Source organism: Cervus canadensis, chromosome 10 (genome assembly GCF_019320065.1).
Source record: "Cervus canadensis isolate Bull #8, Minnesota chromosome 10, ASM1932006v1, whole genome shotgun sequence".
NCBI lineage: Eukaryota > Metazoa > Chordata > Mammalia > Artiodactyla > Cervidae > Cervus > Cervus canadensis.
Genome location: NC_057395.1, coordinates 50,635,369 through 50,655,382, shown reverse-complemented (window position 1 = coordinate 50,655,382; position 20,014 = coordinate 50,635,369). Strand labels below are relative to the sequence as shown.

The window sequence follows — 20,014 nt, the reverse complement described above, 5'->3', positions numbered from 1 at the left end:
ATTGTCCATGGGCTGTAAATATTAACGCTGAGTGATAAGCACTTGAGGTTCATTATACTATTCTCTCTACTCGTTAAAAGCTTAAGAATTTTCCACAATAAAATGATTTTTAGAGATAATACAGATGATTGAATAAGAATTAAAGGTCCAAGTACATTATTTAACCTCCCAAAAGTAGCTGCAGGATTATGCCTCGGCTGGGACATATCTCAGAACTGACCTTCTGTTCTTTTCAGGAAGCACACAACACTGTATTAGAGCTTTACCATTAGCCACTATTGGGCAGTTTTAGAACAATCAGAGGGCAGGCGGAAAACCTCCTCTTCCTCATCCCAGCATATTTCCATCTTGGTGAAAATGGCAAAGGGAGCTTCACCCAAGAGCTACTGACCTCCCCTCCCCACCCAGCCCCCAAGCAGGAGTGCCTTCCAGTGAGCCTGTGAGGTTTGGGAAGCCACTTTCCAGTGGGCCATGGCTCTATTGCCTTCTGCTCCTACAGCCTTTTGTGGGTAAAAGACACATCCTCTCCCTGTATCCAAGGGTATTATATCCATTTCTTGTCTGTTTTGGCATCTTTTCATCACTATCACCCTCAGGATAATAACATAGAAATTATAACAGAAGCAGCAAAAACAGTGATATAACTCTACGAAGGGACTGGGGAGTAGGGAGTGATGGCTAATATAGCAGGAAGTTAGTAAGTGATGCCTAATGTAACTAAATCAGGAAATAACAATTTTAAAAAAGCAAAAAACAACTTATTAGTGCTAAAAAGGTAAACCGCTCCCCCTCCACCCACTGCCAGAAGAACTGAAAAGAAATCTAATTAAAGGAGAGGGCCTCTGGAGAGAAGTCTTAAGAAGAGGAGGGAGTGGGCAGGAATCAATCATGTATATTTAGTTATTAATGTTCTTGAGGTTCTTTTGGTTTTTTTAGTTGAAGCATGTGTGATCTAGTTTCCTAACCAGGGATGGAACCTGGGCCCCCTGCGTTGGGAACACAGAATCTTAACATCTGGACCACCAGAGAAGTCCCCTTAGTGGTTTTTAATTACTGATGAACACAATAAAATAAATACAGATTCTGGAGAGTGGTGAAAATGAATGGCTGGAAGGAAATTTGAGGAAGAGAGCCCAGAGGTTGGCAGTGGACATATGGTGAGTGTTAGCATGCATGTTAGGAATGAGCGGTTTGGTGGCGTTACCCAGTCTTGAGGCTCTGACCAGAGCTTGGGTATGTATACAGTTTCTGTGCCTACGCAAACCAGCATTAGGTTCGTGGTGTGTGAAGCCAGTTCAGAAGACTGGATCACTGGGATCCAGTCCAGGGCCTATGGTCTCAACATAAGAGTTCCATATAGAACTTAGGTTTAAAAAAAAACTCACAGTGGAGGCAGCACTAATAAGCTCAGCCGATGGTCATGGAATCTTCCATCCTTGGCATAGGTGAGGCCTGACTGGAAAGCTGTTTGTAAACAGGCCTAAGTTCTTATGGGAGCAGTCAGACCTCTCCTGGCTTTGCAGTGTTCAGAGTTACATAGCAAGACTGACATGGTTCAACCAGGAGCCAGAGGGCCACCATGACCGTTTAAACCCTCTCTGGTCCTAATGTCAGGTCTTCAGCATCTGCAGAGCCTGGCCTTTCGGGAGAGCTGAGGAGTGGGTGGGCCAGTCTGGAAGGGCTCCCTGACCAGGTGGAGCTGGGCCCTAGTGGAGCTGCTGGCCTCAGGAGATAAGGAAGCAGCCCACAGAGATTCTGCCATGTGCATATAGACTCTGGGTTTTCTTGCAGCCTGATGGGTGCTGCCTTGGAGCTAGAAAACTTAGCTCACAGGGTAGCCAGCTATCCATTCCCAACCTCTCCCTGACTTAAATGCTAGTAACAGTGAAGATTGTTTTTGGTGGAGAAGATAAAGGCTAATTAGAGGTTCTTCCCTGTCTCTTTTCAAACCTTCTATACTAAACAGTGATCTGCTTTGTAGATTATATGTTGCTGTTCAGTCTCCAAGTTGCATCTGACACTTTGCAACCCCATGGACTGCAGCACCCCAAGCTTCCCCATCCCTCAGCATCTCCCAGAGTTCGCCCAAGTTCATGTCCATTGAATCGGTGATGCCATCCAACCATCTCATGCTCTGTCACCCTCTTCTCCTTTTGCCTTCAATCTTTCCCAGCATCAGGGTCTTTTCCAATGAGTCAGCTCTTTCCATCAAGTGGCCAAAGTATTAGAGCTTCAGGTTCAGCATCAGTCCTTCCAGTGAGTATTCAAGGTTGATTTCCTTCAAGATTGACTGGTTTGATCTCCTTGCTGTCCAAGGGATCTTGGACAAGAGTCTTCTCCAGCACCACAGTTCGAAAACATCAATTCTTTGGCACTCTGCCTTCCTTATGGTCCAGCTTTCACATCCATACATGACTACTGGAAAGACCATAGCCGTGACTATATGGATCTTTGCCAGCAGTGAGGTCTTTGCTTTTTAATACACTGTCTAGATTTGTTATAGCTTTCCTGCCAAGAAGGAAGCATCTAATTTCATTGCTGCAGTCACCATCTGCAGTGATGTTAGAGCCCAAGAAGATGAAACCTGTTACTGCTTTCACCTTTTCCATCTGTTTGCCATGAGATGATGGGACAGGATGCCATGATCTTAGTTTTTTTTAATATTGAGTTTTAAGCCAGCTTTTTCACTCTCTTCTTTTACCCTCATCAAGAGGTTCTTTAGTTCCTCTTCACTTTCTGCCATTAAAGTGGTATCATCTGCATATCTGAGGTTGTTGATATTTCTCCCTGAAGTCTTGATTCCAGCTTGTAACTCATCCAGCCTAGCATTGAGTGCACAATAAACAGCCTTGTACTCCTTTCTCAATTTTGAACCAGTCAGGTGTTCCATATAAGGTTCTAACTGTTGCTTCTTGAGCCACCTACAGGTTTCTCAGGAGACAGGTAAGAAGATGGTCTAGTATTCCCATCTGTTTAAGAGTTTTCCACAGTTTGTTATGATTCACAGTCAAAGGCTTTAATGTAGTCGGTGAAACAGAGGTAGGTGTTTTCTGGAATTTCCTTGCTTTCTCTGTGATCCAGTGAATGCTGGCAATTTGATCTCTGGTTCCTCTGCCTTTTCTCAACCCAGCTTGAACATCTCGAAGTTCTTGGTTCCTGTAATGCTGAAGCCTAGCTTGTAGGATTTTGATCATAGTCTTACTAGCATTCGAAATGAGTGCAACTGTCCAGTAGTCTGAACATTCTTTAGTACTTCTTGGGAATTGGAATGAAGATTCACCTTTTCCAGTCCCGTGGCCACTGCTGGGTTTTCCAAATTTGCTGACATATTGAGTGTGGCACTTTAAGAGCATCATCTTTTAAGATTTTAAATAGCTCTACTGGAATTCCATCACTTCCAGTATCTTTTATTGGCAGCAGTACTTCCTAAGACCCACTTGACTTCACACTCCAGAAAGTCTGGCTCTGGGTGAGTAACCCCACCATCTTGGTTATCTGGGTCATTGAGATCTTTTTTGTACAGCTCTTCTGTGTATTATATTCAACTGCCACAAAACAAAAATTTTTTAACATTGGTATTTTGTATTATATGTAGTAGATGCAAAATACCAATATTAAAAAAATTGTTTTGTGGCAGTTGAATATAATGCGTCATATTATCTTATTTTTACAGTAAACTTGAGCTCAGCCTTTACCCACCATAGTTGATGAAATTCATTCTCAGCCTGTATTCACAGAGGCCCATCCCCTTCCTTCAGGGATATGCAGAAATCTCAGGGCTTCACTGAGTCCAGAGATCTTCATTCACTGGCTGCTACTCCTGGTGCCCTGCCCCCTAGCCATGAGATTTGTTTGAAGGCAGCTATCCTCACTCTCACGTGTGGCGGGCTTGGGTGCAAAATAATCCCTGGTACTTCAGAGCCTCCCCAAGGCCTACCATGTAGTCACCCCTTATTTCTCTCTACTTTCAGAACTCTAAAACATCTTCTCCATTCTCTTCATTTCCCTCCGTTTTCTAGTCTTAAAGTTTGGGCGAAACCTATCTTCTTCTACCCCTGTTCCTTCACCCCCACACGCACCCCTGGGGAAGATCCAGATTGATTCCTTTTGGTTTTTGTTTGCTTGGTTTTTGCTTTTTTAAAAAAAAATGTTTATTTATTTGGCTGTGCTGGGTTTTAGTTGTGGTGTGCTAATAACTCTTAGTTGCGGCACCCAGCATGCTAATACCCTAATTCTCTGACCAGGGATCAAATGCGTGCCTCTGCGTTGGGAGTACAGAGTCCTAACCAGTAGACTACCAAGGAAGTCCGATTTTTTTTTTTTTTTAATAATTCCTTATTTCAGAGTTCCCTAAGGTGTGGCCCCTGGACACTAGTATCAGAACAACCTGGGGAGCTTAAAGCTATTGGAGTGGTAAAAGGGACCAGGATTCTGACTTTGTTGGAAGCTCTGCAGAGTTTGAGAACCATGGATGGTCTAGTTCTTGGACTATAAAAGTGTATCTGCTTTTGTGTGGGAGGTAGGAAATTACCTTTTCATTCTTTGTCCTACAACAACAATTTAAAAGCCAATAACTGATATATTCATAGAATAATACAGGAATCCACTTTTACACGATATCTCTAGGTACACAGCCATAGTATAGGTAGAATATGATTATTCCATACCCTAAAAGGGAAGTGGATCAAGTGCTGAGAATGTAGAAAAGAGAGCCAGTTTCCAGTGGAAGATGGGATAGCTGAATGAGAAAGGAAGTGTTTGTGCTAGGCCACAAAGGACTTGGAAGGACAGGACTCCCACTGTAGGTATGAACAACAGCCACCATTGCAGGTGGTTGGGGAAGGCACCCTGGTTACAGACATTGAAGGACAATAGTGGTACTGCAACCAGAAAACACTTGTTTGACTGAAGCATAAAATTAGTGCTTGGGAAGTGCAAGTTTACAATATCCTACCCCAAATCCTGGGGCTGGAAGGGCTTCTGTGTTTCATTTCATATGGCATACTCAAAGAGCACCCTGGGCAAGCACACCTTAATCAAACATATTACTGAGAGTCGAGTCTATAGCCCACGTGAAAATGTAAGGGGACATAAGTTCCTGGCGTGTGAAGAGTGATACTGTTTGGAAAGGGAGAAGAAAGTAATTGTGACTTTTATTTATAAATTGTAATGGAATTTTCTTCTTTATATTAAATAGATTTTATTATAGGAGGTCTTCATTATCCTTAGTATTGGAAAAACCCACAAACACATTTCAATGTTTTTTATAATAAATTACAAAAGAAAGGTCTGATTGGGATATTATTTTGAAAAATGAAACTCACGACTATGAAAAATGTTTAATTGTACAGTTAACAAAATTAAATTATGGCTGCAACTGTGGACCAGTTCTTAGAGGAAAACTCAGTTAGGTCTTACTGAGTTTGAAGAGAGATGGGTCATTATTTTTCCAATTATCATATTCTTTTATTTAGCAAATATTTATTTAACCTCTTCATGCCATGTCTTAGGCACTAGAGATAGACAGTGGCAAAGTCCCTCATGGGTATTTTCTAGTGGAAGAAAAGCCCATAAATAAGTATATATTTGAGGGCTATGTAGAAAAATTGAGCAAGATAAGAATATGGAAGTGTGACTTATAGAATATAGAAGTTGTACAGATGGTGCTCAGAGATAAGACAGCAGGAATGGAGTCCTTCACTTCTGATTTGACTTTACAGCTTGATTTAAAAAAGAATAGCCAAAGGTCTCAACAGTTTTACCAAGATGCTCTCAATCATATTCAGAGGTTTTTGAAGGACTTAAGTCTGTATCTTTCATCCCTCTTCACTTGGTAATTCTGCCAAGTCTTTATTTGTCAATGGTTTTGTGTAATCAGTTTTCCAATAGCACTTTCACTAAAATCTCGTTTTTCATAAGACTGATTTTGCAGATGGTTTGCCTTGTTTGACAGTCTTTGAGTAGGGGACAGCCCCATTCATGCCTGTTGTCACAGTGTAATTTTTAGTAACACTCTCTTTCACTCTCAGAAGTTCTCAATTTGGACAGTAAATCCATCACCCATTAATCAAAAGATTAAGCAACAAGACTGAGTGTTAAAGCAGGACTAGATGTTTCTAGGTGGTCAGTCTATTCATAAACATTGTTATAAGTTGTGTTTTTCTTTTTTTTGTTGTTTTTTTTTTTTCATTTATTTTTATTAGTTGGAGGCTAATTACTTTACAGTATTGTAGTGGTTTTTGCCATACATTGACATGAATCAGCCATGGATTTACGTGTGTTCCCCATCCCGATCCCCACTCCCGCCTTCCTCCCCATCCCATCCCTCTGGGTCTTCCCAGTGCACCAGCCCTGAGCACTTGTCTCATGCATCCAACCTGGGCTGGTGATCTGTTTCACCCTTGATAGTATACTTGTTTCAATGCTATTCTCTCAGAACATCCCACTCTCGCCTTCTCCCACAGAGTCCAAAAGTCTGTTCTGTACATCTGTGTCTCTTTTTCTATTTTGCATATAGGGTTACCGTTACCATCTTTTTAAATTCCATATATATGCATTAGTATACTGTATTGGTGTTTATCTTTCTGGCTTACTTCACTCTGGATAATGGGCTCCAGTTTCATCCGTCTCGTTAGAACTGATTCAAATAAATTCTTTTTAATTGCTGAGTAATATTCCATTGTATGACCCAGCAATCCCACTTCTGGGCATACACACTGAGGAAACCAGATCTGAAAGAGACACGTGCACCCCAGTGTTCATCTCAGCACTGTTTATAATAGCCAGGACATGGAAGCAACCTAGATGGATAAGGAAGCTGTGGTACATAAGTTGTGTTTTCTTATGAAACTTTGTCACTTTGGAGACTTAGGTAATGAACATTCAACAAAAGAAGACCATTTTTAGAATGATGTGAGTCTTGGAGACCAGCCACACTGGCTGTTTTAAAAGATTAAACAGAATTGGATGGCCTAGAATTTGTTTCTTTATGTCTTGTAACCTAGACTCTCCACTCCTCAAGACTGAATAACTTTGTTTTTATAATTGATTTTCTCCAGTCTTATTAAAAAGCTTTTATGTCTGCGAACATGGTGCTGTGAGCAGGGAGGAGCCTGCGGGCCGTGGTGGGCAGCCTGCGCGCTATCTCAGCAAGCAACTTGCTGTTGGCCGAGGCCCTGGGGGCTGCTGGTGGGTGCTCTTCCGGCACTACGCACCAGCCCTGCTCTGCTGTCAGATAGGAAATTCACCGAAAAACATGAAAGGGTAACCGCCGAAAACGGTGTTGAAACAGTGGGAATCAGTAATTTTGCACAGGAAGCTTTGGGAGATGTTGTTTATTGTAGTCTGCTTGAAGTTGGGACCAAATTGAACAAACAAAAGGAGTTCGGTGCTTTGGAAAGTGTGAAAGCTAGTAGTGAACTCTGTTCTCCTTTATCAGGAGAAATAACTGAAATTAATAAAGCTGTAGCAGAAAATCCAGGACTTGTCAACAAATCTTCTTCTGAAGATGGCTTGTTATCAAGATGACATTCAGTTACCCTTCAGAACTAGATGAACTAATGAGTGAAGAAGCAAATACTTAAAAGTCTATTCAGTGAAAATGGAACCCCTAAATAAACTAGTTTGAAACAACTTAATCTAGCATATTTGTCTTAAATTAGTGGTGGATAGATATTTAAAAAGCAACTTTTAGCAAAAGAAACTACTTATAACAATGTTTCCTGAAGAAAATACCTCCTAATGTCCTAATGACTTCAGATAAACATTGTGCATCTTTTTCACAGCACCCGATGATTTTTAGGCTAGGCTCCAGTTATAATATTCAGAATTCCTGAAATTATCTGTGATAAAACTAGTTAGAAAAAGTATGTGATTCAAAGATAACATGGTTATCTTAAGCCTTATATAGTATTGTAACTTGCTTACAGCTATCCCTATATTTGGGTCAAAATGATCTTCCCATTAGAAATAACTGGCAGTGGGGAAGTTTGTTAGTTGTATAGTGTCTGATGAAGAATATTACTCTCTTAATTTTGCAATATACTGTGTTTGCTGGTGCTATTTTTATACAGTGAAGCCTTGCAGGCAAATAAGAAACAGTTCAATAATAAAATATTCAGCTTCTTAATTTAAAAAAATAAAAACCTTTTATGTGATGACTATAGCCATATTTTGCAGTTTTCCTTTTCTCAAGAAACCTAAAGGATTGATTACTATAATAAATGAAGGAAAAGCAAAGAATATGGTTTCTCCTTATCTATGATGTCTATGTATGTTTGTATTTCTCAATATAAATGGTGGCTAGAGGGCAAACACAAAAACTTCAGATTCTAAGCCCCATAATATTCTGTGGCCTGAATAGGTAGTATTGGACCTTTATTTATTTATGGAATGTCAAAAAGAACATAAGAGCGTCAAAAAGAAAAACACTAGACGCTTCTTCTCTCTTGATCCTCTGTGAATCTGACTATAAAAAGACTGCAAAGTATTGTTACTGTGTTGGGGCCCAGGCTGTAACACTTTTCTTGCATTTTGTACAGTGGGAGTTGACAAGGGATGGGGGTGTGTAGCCAGGATTAGGAAAAGAAGACGCCAATCATATACTTCCATGATTCTTGTCATTCTTGTCTTTATTTGAATAATTATCATCTTATTCAATAATTGTTTCATTTACAGCACCATCCTTTCTCCAGGGAGAGCTGTGGTCCCTTAGAAATAAGCCAAGAACACTCCTGGCTAGTACCATGTGTATCATAGGGTAGTAAGGACACAATTATCATACTTAGTAGTAAATTCTAAGCTGCACATTTTTTCATGTTCTAATATCTCTGATAACACCTTACAATGATTTTAAAAGCATTGTGTCATAGTATAAATCAGTGGTTTTCTTAAAAGTACACAAAACAATACCTGTTTTAGTGGTGTCTTAGATTTGATGAGCTATGTTAGGGATTTTACAATGTTCTTTTTTTTTTTTTTTCTTTAATACTTATTTATTTAGGCTGTGCTGGGTCTTAGTTTTGGTATGTGGGAGCTAGTTCCCTGACCGGGGATTGAACCCAGGCCTGCTGTATGGTGTCTTAGTCACTAGACCACCAGGGAAGTCCTTATAATATTCTTGGTATAAAATTATTTAGGTTCCAATTGGTGTTATATTGATTGTCAGATGATATTCAATGTAGTGAAACTTGGGATAAATTTTTTTTTTAAAGGGACATTATCTTGAAGTGAGCATTAAGTGTCAAAAAGGTTGAAGGACACTAAAGGAGGCCCCCCCACCTCATGGTAGATCCAAGAATTGGAATTTGAAGCAAAAGGGGAGAGCATTTTGTCTTGATATGGGCACAGTCAGTCAGTTCAGTCGCTCAGTCATGTCCCACTCTTTGCGAATAAACTGACGTGCTTGTCATTAGGTTATATTTATATATATATATATATATATATATATATAGTTTATTTTTTTAATTGAAGGATAATTGCTTTACAGAATTTTGTTGTTTTCTGTCAGACATAGGTCCCCTCCCTTTTGCACCTCCCTCCGACCTCCCTACCCATCCCACCCTTCTAGGTTGATGCAGAGCCCTTGTTTGAATTCTCTGAGATGTACAGCAAATCCCCGTTGGCTCTCTGTTTCACGTATGGTAGTGTAAGTTTCCATGTTACACTCTTCATACATCTCACCCTCTCCCCGTGTCCATAGCTTTGTTCTCTCTGCGTGTGTTTCTCCATTGCTGCCCTGCCAATAAGTTCTTCAGTACCATCTTCCTAGATTCCATATATATGTGTTAGTATACGATGCTTATCTTTCTCTTTCTGACTTACTTCACTCTGTATAATAGGCTCTAGGTTCCTCCACCTCATTAGATGTAGGCCTCTGAGATGTCTTCCAGGTCAGACTAAAAACTGAGGTCTGGTGTCAAGCAGAGGGGCTATAGGGATTTGTCTTGAGTCTCAGAATATCACTTTTGCTTTGGCAGTTAAGCAAGAAAAACTAAAGGGATGGGTGCTTTTCTTCAAGTGAAAAAATTCCATTAATCTCTTGAAATGTTAATGTCTTTCTGCTTCAGCAAGAAGGCTGAGTTGATGGTTCTGTCTTATAACCTAATCACTCTACCTGGTTTTCTGTCACAGATTGCATTCTCCCAGCACAGCAATTTTATGGACCTAGTACAGTTCTTCGTGACCTTCTTCAGGTAATTTCACTTATACAAACTATCTGTTCTTTTGATTTGGGTACTTAATTTAATTAATTATCAACCCATGAAAGGTAAATGAATAATCTTGTGTTTGCAGAACAGATCAAACTAACTTTATATATGTTCCTGAACAGTTACATGTCAGTTACAATACTGTATGTTCAATCTAATTTGATAAAATGAAGACATTTGGTTTGTATGTTCTGGCTTTTTGAGGTAGCTTTTCATGTACCCTATACTAAAATGTAGGTAATTTGACTTTTCATATGGGGAAAATTTGGAGTTGAAATAACAGAAATAATGATTACTGATGTGAGCTACATATATGCTGCTGCTTGTTCAAGAGATGTTTCAGGTGATTATCTAGAGTTTTAAACCTAAAAGTTTAAAACCTAAATTGTTTGTTAGGCCTTGAGATCCTTTTGTTTTTAAAGTTTCTTTTTCAGTTTAACATTATTTTTAAGAAAATACTATTACACATAATTGAAAAAGTGCTACAGTGTTTATAAGAGGAAGCAATAGCATCGTGTCCCACAACTTTAAATTATTTTAGCTGTTTTTTACTTCTCCATGCTTAAAATCTTTCTTGATTTTTCAATTCCATTATCTTTTGATGTCCTACTGATAAGGGCATCAAAGATAAAAATTTATTATCTTATGTTACCTCTCCCAGCAACTCCCCACACACTGTAAACACATATAGATTCCCCTTCATCCCACTTATGTAATATAGTTATATCACAATGGCTAAATCAGGAGTCCCTATTTATGTTGTTATAACCATAAAAACCTCCCATTTGCTGCTGAGTTGAACTCTAATTATATGTCCCCATTTTTTGGATGGGGGAATCACTTTTTGCTTGTGCTAAATGTAATATTTGCCATATTTAGGGTTTTTAATTGTTTGGTTTTCTATGTAGCTACCCTTGATTTACCCCTATTCTCTGACAGAACTGAACACTCTCTTGATGTGGTCAAACACAAGATACTTTCCTGGTTTTAGTTTCCCTTGGCCTAGATAATCATAAACCTAAAGAGAATTATCACAAATTCTCTTGCCTCTGCTCTAGGACCCAAACCTGCTGCTCCCAAGTGCACTAGTTGTTTTTGAGGCCTGCTGCACAACTGTCATCTTGGGAATTTCTTTAGCCTTTTTATGTTGAGGTTTCTGTCTCCTTCATCCCGTGTCTTTGTCCCCCTGTTTATTCCCACCTTATACACATTCTCCAGGAAGTTTCTGAGGAAAGGTGCATGTAGAGGTGACTTTTCTATGACCTTTCCTGTCCAAAAATGTCTTAGTTTTATCCTCACATTTTATTGAAAGTTTGAATACAGAATTCTAGGTTAGAAACACCTTCCATTAGAATTTAGAAAGCATGGACTTCTATGGTGGTCCAGTTTTAAGACTCTGTGCTTCTGATTCAGTGGGCATGTGTTCCATACCTAGTCAGATAAGTGCCATGTGCCACACATCGTGGCCCAAAAAAAAAAAAGAATTTTGAAGGCATTATGCTGTTTCTTCTAGCTTCTAGTATTAATATTGAGAAAGTTAGTGTCATTATCATTTCCACTGTTTGTATGGGATCTGTCTTCGCTCTTTAATAAATATATATTGAAGTATAATATTTTTATATTATACACTTAGAAATTGTAGGCTTAATGAGTTATCACAAATTGAATACTCTCGTGTAACTACTACCTGGGACAAGAGTTGTTTTTTTTTTCCCCAGGGTATTACAAGTATCCTAGAAGTTACCTTATATTTACCTTACTGTCAGCCCCTTTCCTCTTTCCCAAAGCTGACCATTTACCTAACCACTAAAACAATATATTGCAATTGCCCATTTAAAATTTTTTATTTAAATTAAAACAAAGCAGAAAATTTTAAATGATTTGCACTAAATGATGAAAATATTAAGAGCTTGTGGGACAGAGTTAAAGTTGTATTTATCTATGAAATAGAATCAGGTACATGGAGAACAGACTGGTGGCTACCAAGGGAGAAGGAGTTGGGGGAGGGTTGCAGTGAGAAGTTGGGGTTTGCACATATAAGCTTCTATATGTACAGTGGATAAACAACACAGTCCTACTGTATAACACAGAACTGTATTCATTCAATATCCTATGCTAAACAATAATGGAAAAGAATATTTTAAAAAAGAGTGTATGTGTATAACTGAATCACTTTGCTGAACAGCAGTAATTAAATACAACATTGTAAATCAACTATACTTCAGTTAAAAATAATAAATAAACATTTTTAAAGAAAACAAAAAATGTATTTAGAGGATATAGCTTTAAATCTGTGGTGCTCAACCTTAACTGCATAGTAGAATCATTTGAGGAGCTTTTGATACCCAAGCTACATCCCAGAGCCGTTACATCAGAATCTGTAGGGGTGGAACTCAAGCATTTAAAAGCCCAAGTGATTTCAACTTGCAGCTAAGGTTGAGATCACCACTTTATAAAAGCATATGTTGGAAAACAAAGAACAAGCCTCTCAATAAATGAGAGAAAGAACTACTAATTAAATGTAAAGAAAAGAAGAAAGGAATATAAGTAGAGCAAAAATTAATGATATAGGGGAAAAAGTACAGTAGAGAGGATTGAAAGAACCACAGATTGGACCTTTGAAAAGAATAATATTGATAAATCACTAGCAAGAGTGACCAAGAGAAAAAGAAAGAAGATACAAATAATTAGAAATTAAAAGGGGGGAGGGACGTTACTGCAAATCCTGCACACATTTTTTCCTTTAGAAAAATATTTATTGAGCAGCTTTATGCAAATAAACTTGAAAATGGAACAGATGGAATGAAACAACTAAAAAACAGAATGAAACAATATACAGTTTACCAACACTGACACAGAAGGGATAGAAAACTGAATAGTCCTGTATCTATTTTAAAACAATATATAATGAAAAATTTTCTCACAAAGATAACTCTAGGCCCAGGTGCCTTTGATGGTAACTTACAACATTTTAAGGAAGAAATAATAATCAATATTAACTAAACCTTCTAGAAAATAGAAAAGAGTAAATACTCCCCAGTTCATTTTATGAACTTAGCACAACCTGACAAGAATAATATGAGAATGGAATTTACAAGCCAGTCTCACTCATGAATAAGGAAGCAAAAATCCGCCAATAATGTAAAAAGACTTCTATATCATAACCTAGTTGGGTTTATTCCAGAAATTGCGAGGCTGGTTTAGCATCAGAAAATCAGTCAGTGTAATTCACATTGATTGCATAAAGAAGACTAATACAATCATCTTAAATCAGTGGGGGGAAAGCATTTGATAAAAGTTAATATCATCCATTTTAAAAACTCTTAGGAAACTAGGAATAGAAAGAAGCTTAAAATCTGATAAAGACATGCTGCAGAGCAACTAAGCCCGTGCATCACAACTCCTGAGCCTGCGCTCTAGAGCCTGTGACCTTCACCTGCTCAGCCTGCACGCTGCCACTGCTGAAGCCCACGCGCCCAGAGCCAGCGCTCTGCAACAAGAGAAGCCACCACAGTGAGAAGCCCACACACTGCAACTAGAGAGTAACCGCCATCACTGGAACTAGAGAAAGCCTGTGTGCAGCAGCAAAGACCCAGTGCAACAATAAATAAATAAATTTTAAAAATCTAATAAAGGAATAACATGTAAAGCCATCAGCAGTCCACATTCTTAATGGTAGAATATTAGAAGCTTTCCCTTTGAGTTTGGAAACAAGAGAAAGACAAAAACTATCACTTAGTTTATTTAACATTGTTGATAGAGATTCTAGCCAATACAATAAGACAAGAAAAATCAATATATAAGAATTAGAAAAAGGCATTACTTACATTATTGTATTCTTAGAAATTAAAGGATCTGCAGATTAACTATTAGAATTAATAGATGAGTTCAGCAAAGTTACTAGACACAAGGGTGTATTAAGAGCCCAACCTGTCTACTCCTCTATGAAGTCTTCTTCTGGCATATTCACCTCAGGGTCCACCCTTCCTTGGACTTCATTCTACTCGTGTTTTTATTATACCACTTAGTCACCTTTAACAGTCTAGCACTTAAGGGTATCCCATCTATAAATGAACATGTGATTTGACATGCAGAGATGAACAGGGCCAATTAGAGATCTCTCCTACAAGTTTTAAACTGAGTTCTGAGAACTTGAAACAGTTATCTATGACTCTCAGCCTTAGTTGGATGAGTGAGTGAGATTCTGGATCTGTCCTGCATTTCTTAACTAAACTCTCATTTTCTTTTTCATTTTCCTTTTGTACTTGATTCTGTGTGAGCTCCTCAGCTCATTAATTTAGTTCAGTGTTGGGTCCATTTCTTTTATTGAGTCCTCTGGTGAGATTTTTTTTTTTAACATTTGCATTTGATTTCTAATATATTATTCCTTGTAGCCTGTTTCAAGTTTATGAATGCAGTTTACTTTCATATTCCTTTCTGAGATTAATAAATTTTATTATATTATTTTGAAGGCTTATTTTGTGCTATTTATAACTGTCTCAGATGTCGTCTGTTGTTGTTTGGTACCTCTCTTTCACAACGTTGGTTTTCCTCAGTGTCTGATTTTTTTTATCGTGTTGAAGATTCCATGTTTACTTGTGTATGGATGCCATTTCTGTCTGTCACAGCCTCCAGTGAGTGTGGAGTATAGATGGAGAGTGTGCTGGTGGATTAGATATATTGTTAGTTTGTCTTCTGAATGAGAGAGGATCCATCCTGCCTGGCCTCTCCAGCCCAAGGACCAGTGCTCACTGCCTTATTTGCTGTCTTCAGTTGCTCAGCACAAGCAGGGAGGAGAGAAGAAGCCATCTGGTGTGGCCACTCTGAATGCAGCTCCCCCCGCACTCTGGAAGTTCCCCAGAACCCTCTCCCTCCTTATATCTGTATACTCTAGAAATTATTTTTTTTCTCTTTCTCTCTTTCTTCCTTCTTTCTCTCCTTCTCCCCCTTTCTTTCCCTCTCTCACACACTAGATATGAGATAAGTGGTTAGATACAAATTAATTCATGGTTTTAAGACCTCCTCTGGATTTTTTGTGGGTTGTAAGGGAGCCAAAATCAACCAAAATGGTCCTGGTGAGACTGTGATGGTTGGGACTAGGGTGGGGGAACAGAGGTAGGGCAGGTCAATGTTTCTGATAGCTATAACTGCTGGGATGTGGTAAGGGAATGCCTGTTGGGTGTGAAAGGGAAAGAAGTGACTTGGAACTGGCAGCATAATTTGTCAATTAGTGATGTGGGGAAGGCAGGTGAGGAAGGATCAGAAAATTATGCTGCAAATGGAGCTGGTAGACTTCCACCAGAAAACACAGAGACAGAAGATGGCCAGGGTCAAGCTCTGGAAGAGCTTTCTCCCATGAGAGAAAAAAAGACACTCCTGAATAACATCTCCATAAATGTGTTATAAAAAATAGTTAATTCAGACTCAGAGACCCTGTCATTTTTTTATACCCTTCTGTATTATTTAAATTACTTTGTGTATAAATCTGATAAAGATACATTTTAAAGATGTTTTAAATCAAAATTAAAGATAGGTTCTTCCTTTTTAAAGCTGAGTAATAGTCTCTGTAAAGATAAACCACACTTTGTTTATTCACCTCCTGATAGACACTTGCATTGTTTCCTGTTTTTGACTATTACAGATAAAGCCATTATGAACACTTGTATAAAAAATAGGGGAGGGGATGGTCCTGTCACATAGGAGATTTCGAGGGTTTTAGGAGCTCTGTGCCAGAAACTTGGGACAAAGGCCATGTGTATTTCTTACTGTACCACACTCATCTTCCAGTTTTGCCAGTGTCACTTCCTCCAAGATTCCGTCAGTGAACCCCCAAACTAAGTTCTCTCCCTTTGTTCCACTCTCCCATGGAACTATGTTGCTTTTCATCATGGTCCTATCACAGTTTTACTTTGTACTGTCCGTGTCCACAATTAGGTTATAAGCTTCAAAAGAGTAGGTACAGTGTCTTTCTTTTGTTCACCCTTGTATACATGCACACCTTCAGCATCTAATACAGAGTCATGCTCAGGTATATATATATATATGGAAAGTAAAGTAGACCTTCAGGAAAAGTGCAGAGCCATGAGGAACCATATATACCAACGTTGAAAAAGCTCATGGGAAAAAAGCCCATGGCTCTGGCTGATGGGAATGTAGAGGCCGTATGCTGAGTAACTCCAGCTATCCGGTATGTTATGTTCTTGGACCATGTGTACAGAATGTAGTGACTCCGCTGCCAGGGACCAACCCAGTGAGGATTAGTCACCGCAGCTGATTGGTGGAAGCCTGAATGACATCACTAGAATTGTTCAGAGGAGCATCTTTAGGGACCTCAGAATCTTTTGTAGTAAACAAGGACAGATGGTATTCTCATCACTTCTCCCTTTTTTTGAATGTTCTTTGGAAAAGAACGCAGAACTTTGATTTCTCTGGAGTTTGTTTAGGAACCAGGAATGATGAGCACTTAACTGAGAATAGAGTCCTTTTCACGAACATGAATGAAGAAGCAGATATTTTCCCAGAGCAAGTTAACTAGGTTCACATACATGAAATGTAAGGGGAGAAGGGAAGTTATCCAGGTAATCCTAAGCATCTGAAGAATGGCTCATAGAATACAGAAAGAAGATTAGAATTAGGGGTGGGAGTAGAAGGGGATAGCTCAGTGATTCAAGTGAGAAAATATTAATGTGAAGTAAGTTAGAAAAGAACTCCCAGACTTGGGCACAATGAAAAGTAAATTCTAGATCCTGATAAATCTATTAAGTCCTCTTTGTGTCATAATTAGATGCTTCCCCAGACTCCAGTAGGAGCCTTGTGTATAAAGAAGGAATTAATAAGACCCATTTGCTTGCTTGCTCTGAAAATCAAATGAGATGATGTAGGTGAAAGAGCTTTGTATCTGGGAGTGATGTAGGAGTGTGGTCAGCATAATGACTGTTTATTAGTAAAGAGGGAGAGACAGACTAATGTTCTATGAAAATCTGTGTGACTGGGGTTAAAGGTGCCTTAGATGATAGCATTTGGATAAAAATAAAAAGGAGAAGCAGGGAATGTCCAATAGGAGGGACTGTAATGGGAATTCCTGATACAGGCAAGGTATGTTTTTGTAAAACTTTAATTATCTGAACTTCCTCTAAGGTTGTTGCCAGATTGACAGCGGACATTTTGACAGTTCCATGTCTTGTTGATCACTTTATTTTCCAGAAGATGGAAGTGATGCAAAGTCCTGCCACTAGATTAGATCCTGTCACTAGATTAGATCCTGTCTGATCTCATTGAGATCAGAATGGTAAAGTGTAAATCATAGGAACCTGGGAAGAAGCAGCAATGTCTCATAATTAGATTGGTTGGGACGTCAAAGCCAGGCCAAGAAATGAGTATGTTGTTTTAGAAAGGCTAGACTTGTAAGGGCAGAAAAAAGAAATTTTAGTACACTCTCAAAAGTATCATTCTATATACACTATTAAGCTGGTGAAAAACATCTCCAAACACAGAGCTCTCAGGCAGATTGTGAGTTTTCAAAGACATGTACAAAAGATATAAAAAAACAACCTCAATCAAGACAAATTTCTGAGAATAGTCTCAGAAAAGTGTAAGCCTCTGATAAACAGGGACAGGTTTAGAACAAAAAAGGTCAAAGGGTTTTGTTGTAAGTACAGAGCTGAAAAGAAATGACAGACCCCTAGTCAAGGGCCAGTGTCCTTGCATTGAAAGAGCAATAAACTTCTTTAAGAATAATCTTTGAAGGCCAGAAGAATGTTAATAATTGACAAGACTGAATAATGAACATATAGAGATTAACTGGTTTGGTCTTTCTACTATTGTGCACTTGAAAATTCCCATGATTTTTTAAAAACTTGTTGTTCAGTCATTCAGACATGTCCAACTCTTTGCAAACCCATGGACTATAGCCCTCCAGGCTTCCTTGTCCTTCGCTATCTCCCAGAATTCGCTCAGACTCCTGTCCATTGAGTCAATGATGCCATCCAGCCATCTCATCCTCTGTTGCCCCCTTATCCTCCTGCACTCATTCTTTCCCAGCATCAGGGTCTTTTCCAGTGAGTCAGCTCTTTGCATCATATGACCAAAGGATTGGAGCTTCAGCTTCAGCATCAGTCCTTCCAATGAATATTCAGAGTTGATTTCCTTTAGGTTGACTGGTTGGGTCTCCTTGCAGTCCAAGGGACTCTCAAGAGTCTTCTCAAGCACCACAGTTCAAAAGCATCAATTTTTCAGTGCTCAGCCTTCTTTATGGTCCAGCTCTCACATCTGTACATGACTTCTGGAAAAACCATAGCTTTGACTAGACAGATCTTTGTCGGCAAAGTGATGTCTCTGCTTTTTAATATGCTATCTAGGTTTGTCATAGCTTTTCTTTCAAGGAGCAAGCATCTTCTAATTTCATGGCTGCAATCACCATGATTTTGGAATCCAAGAAAATAAAGTCTGTCACTGTTTCCTTTTTCTCCCATCTGTTTGCCATGAAATGGTGGGACAGATGCCATGATCTTAGTTTTTTGAATGTTGAGTTTTAAGACAGAATTTTCACTCTCCTCTTTCACCTTCATCAAGAGGCTCTTTAGTTCCTGTTCATTTTCTGCCATTAGGGTGGTGTCATCTGCATATCTGAGGTTATTGGTATTTTTCCTAGCAATCTCGATTCCATCTTGTGCTTCACCCAGCCTGGCATTTTGCATGATGTACTCTACATATAAGTTAAATAAGCAGGGTGACAATATACAGCCTGGATGTACTCTTTTCCCAATTTTGAACCAGTCTGTTGTTCCTGTCCAGTTCTAACTGTTGCTTCTTGACCAACATAAAGGTTTCTCAGGAGGCAGGTAAGGTGGTCTGGTATTCATCTCTTAAAATTTTCCAGTTTGTTGTGATACACATAGTCAAAGGCTTTAGTGTAATCGATGAAGCAAAAGTAGATGTTTTTCTGGAATTCTTTTGGTTTTTCTAGGATCCAACAGATGTTGGAAACTTGACCTCTGGTTCCTCTGCCTTTTCTAAATCCAGCTTGCACATCTGGAAGTTCTGGGTTCACGTACTATTGAAGCCTAGCTTGACGGATTTTGAGCATTACCTTGATAGCATATGAAATGAGAGCCAACATATGGTAGTTTGGACATTCTTTGGCATTGCCTTTCTTTGGGATTGGAATGAAAACTGACCTTTTCCAGTCCTGTGGCCACTGCTGAGGTTTCCCAATTTGTTGGCATATTGAGTGCAACACTTTGACAGCATCATCTTTTAGGATTTGAAGTAACTCAACTGGAATTCCATCACCTCTACCAGCTTTATTCATAGTAGTGCTTTCTAACGCCCACTGGACTTCACACTCCAGCATGTCTGGCTCTAGGTTAACCACACCATTGTGGTTTTCTGGGTCATTAAGACCTTTTTTGTACAGTTCTTTTGTGTATTCTTGCCACCTCTTCTTAATATCTTCTGTTTCTGTTAGGTCCTTACCATTTCTGTCCTTGATTGTGCCTATCTTTGCATGATATGTTCCCTTGGTATCTCTAATTTTCTTGAAGAGATCTCCAGTTTTTCCCATTCTATTGTTTTCCTCTTTCTTTGCACTTAACAAGGCTTTCTTTTTTTTTTTTTTTGGTGGAATCTTAGGAGATTTTATTAATGAAAACAGTCCATCTTTTCACAGGAACCACACAGCATCAAAAGGAAACTCTTTCCCCCAAATTTCCAACGTCTTACTACTTGTATCTTCCTCTTGACACCCAATTGCCATCCATATCAATGTGGAGGAACCCATATTGAGACAGACAACAGCAACTTTTTGT

General features: G+C 38.9%; 1 protein-coding gene and 1 pseudogene across 3 annotated transcripts in view; both read left to right on the top strand.

Moving 5' to 3' along the window:
• The window catches only part of ATRN (attractin), a 186,310-nt gene that overhangs the window by 139,108 nt on the left and 27,188 nt on the right, over positions 1-20,014 (top strand). For 2 of the 3 annotated variants that reach the window (XM_043480411.1, XM_043480409.1), the window contains exon 25: positions 10,132-10,193. In XM_043480411.1, the coding sequence (XP_043336346.1) occupies positions 10,132-10,193 (62 nt within the window). Of the gene's footprint in view, positions 1-10,131; positions 10,194-13,535; positions 14,684-20,014 lie in introns of those variants that run through there. The other variant, XM_043480410.1, reaches the window with a different exon arrangement.
• On the top strand, positions 1,415-7,583 carry LOC122448343 (annotated as a pseudogene).